At 23.1% G+C, this 2,595-nt stretch overlaps 1 protein-coding gene across 2 annotated transcripts in view; it reads left to right on the top strand.

Annotated features, from left to right (window-relative positions):
* The window catches only part of LOC104700774 (protein NRT1/ PTR FAMILY 4.3), a 6,530-nt gene that overhangs the window by 2,070 nt on the left and 1,865 nt on the right, over positions 1-2,595 (top strand). The window contains exon 4 of one of the 2 annotated variants that reach the window (XM_010416356.2): positions 1-222. The exons of the other annotated variant lie outside the window; for it this stretch is intronic. Within the exon in view, the coding sequence (XP_010414658.1) occupies positions 1-222 (222 nt within the window). The remainder of the gene's footprint in view (positions 223-2,595) is intronic. 2 annotated transcript variants of the gene reach the window in all.

Here is a 2,595-nt window from a genome sequence, read left to right as displayed (position 1 = left end):
AAACGACTCTCGTCTTACTTCAATGCCGCCTATTTTGCATTCTCAATGGGAGAGCTTATCGCTCTGACTCTCCTAGTTTGGGTTCAAACTCATTCGGGCATGGACGTTGGGTTCGGAGTCTCTGCTGCAGCCATGACTATAGGCCTCATTAGCTTAGTCTCCGGTACTATGTATTTTCGTAACAAACGTCCACGTCGAAGCATCTTCACTCCCATTGCCCAAGTAGGTTCATGTTCTCCTTTTAACTTTTCTTACACCATACGAATATAAATCGATGACCATTTATATTAATTATACTGAACTTCTTGCATTAAGGATATTCCATTAAATTTTAAACTATAAGAAACAGAGATATTGACTCTATAGAATTTATTAAAAAATTTAAATAGTTACCAAACTCTTCTCCTGCAGAGAGATATACTACTGTTTTGATACCAAAAAAAAAATAACACAAAATAGTGGGGTTTACGACAGTTCCAAACAGTAGAACTAAAAAACAGAGGTCACTGGATGAACCTATATTTTTTTAATAAAGTATGTTTTACACATAGAAGACATGTTCATAATGGCTCTATTTATAGATAATCCTTTGCTATTTTTCTACACTACATACTTTAAATATGATTATTACTATCCGTTTTTTTTTAATATATGCTTTGATATGATGATATCTACTTTTAAAAAATCACACTCTTGGATTTTTTACCAACCAAAATAGTTGACTTCATAAAAATATATATTTGTGTCAAAAAACGATTTATATATAACGAAAATCTTATGAGACGTATATTTCCCAATTTTGTCTGCATGCATATGTATACATAACGCCTACCACCTATAACGTCTAATCAAAATCTAGATGGTTTTAGGCGGTTTAGACGGTTTAGACATTTACACTATAAACTAATATATATATATATATATGATATTATATACATAATTATACAAAATGTATAAGAATAATAAAAATATTAAATCAAAAACAAAACAATAGATAGAAATATTATTTCAATTTATTTTAAATAATATATTAAACATCTATAATTATGTTTATAGAAATAAAGCTTATAAACTTTAAATTTGTGCAATTAAAATTTTAAAAATACACTAAAATGATGATACTATAATTTTAGACGGTCAAAGCGGTTGTCTAAGCGGTGCTATAGCACCTAGCGCCTAGACGGAGCGGAACCGGACACCTAGAACTTCTAGCTTTTGGAACACTGATACATAAACAATAGAGTCCATCTAATTTGGACCCGTGAGCATATTTTTTATATGGAAAAAAATTAAGACCAACCACACATATAAACAATAGAGTTGACTTCTGTCTCCACCCGCTAAAAATTATATAATAAAACATTTTTGTTAAAGAGAGACAATCAAATATTGATATAAGTTGATTATGATTTTTTACTATTACAACGGAATAATAACACTTTACATAGAAGTCGTAAAAGGAAGAACACTTTCCATAGTTTGCGCTAATGTTGACCCCCTTATCGTTGACAAACCCGAATATATTTTGTCCAAAACTTACGGTTTATGATAACGTTACAAGTTACGAAATGATCAGTCATCATTTTGTTAACACATATTTACATCTATCATGTTTTCTTAACTGAAACTGTCCGAACATCCATAACTATATAATACTCGTATCAATTTCTTTTTTTACAGATTTATAAAATTTGCCATAATTATTATAATAAATAGATTTTCGCATGTATACAAATCTATATACGCCAAGGAAATTCGATCCACTTGGTTTTATTGAGAGAAGAAGTTAGGAACATACATAGAGGATAGATCATATATTCAAAGTGAGGTTTCACGTGTGTGGACAAGACAATGCTAAAACAGCTTGGTCCATGCTGACTCATATGAAAAGAGAGAAGCTGATGTTTAAGCAAAACATTATAATTGTGCGTTTTGAAAATAACTGATAGCCACTTCTTTTGTCATTAATATATATATNTATATATATATATATATATATATATATATATATATATATATATATTTTAAAAATAATATATCTATATATATATATATATATATATATATATATATATATATATATATATATATATATATATATATATATATATATATATATATATATATATATATATATATATATATATATATATATATATATATATATATATATATATATATATATATATATATATATATATATATATATATATATATATATATATATATATATATATATATATATATATATATATATATATATATATATATATATATATATATATATATATATATATATATATATATATATATATATATATATATATATATATATATATATATATATATATATATATATATATATATATATATATATATATATATATATATATATATATATATATATATATATATATATATATATATATATATATATATATATATATATATATATATATATATATATATATATATATATATATATATATATATATATATATATATATATATATATATATATATATATATATATATATATATATATATATATATATATATATATATATATATATATATATATATATATATATATAT

Source organism: Camelina sativa, chromosome 7 (genome assembly GCF_000633955.1).
Source record: "Camelina sativa cultivar DH55 chromosome 7, Cs, whole genome shotgun sequence".
Taxonomy (NCBI): domain Eukaryota; kingdom Viridiplantae; phylum Streptophyta; class Magnoliopsida; order Brassicales; family Brassicaceae; genus Camelina; species Camelina sativa.
This window is presented reverse-complemented; position numbering and strand designations above follow the sequence as displayed.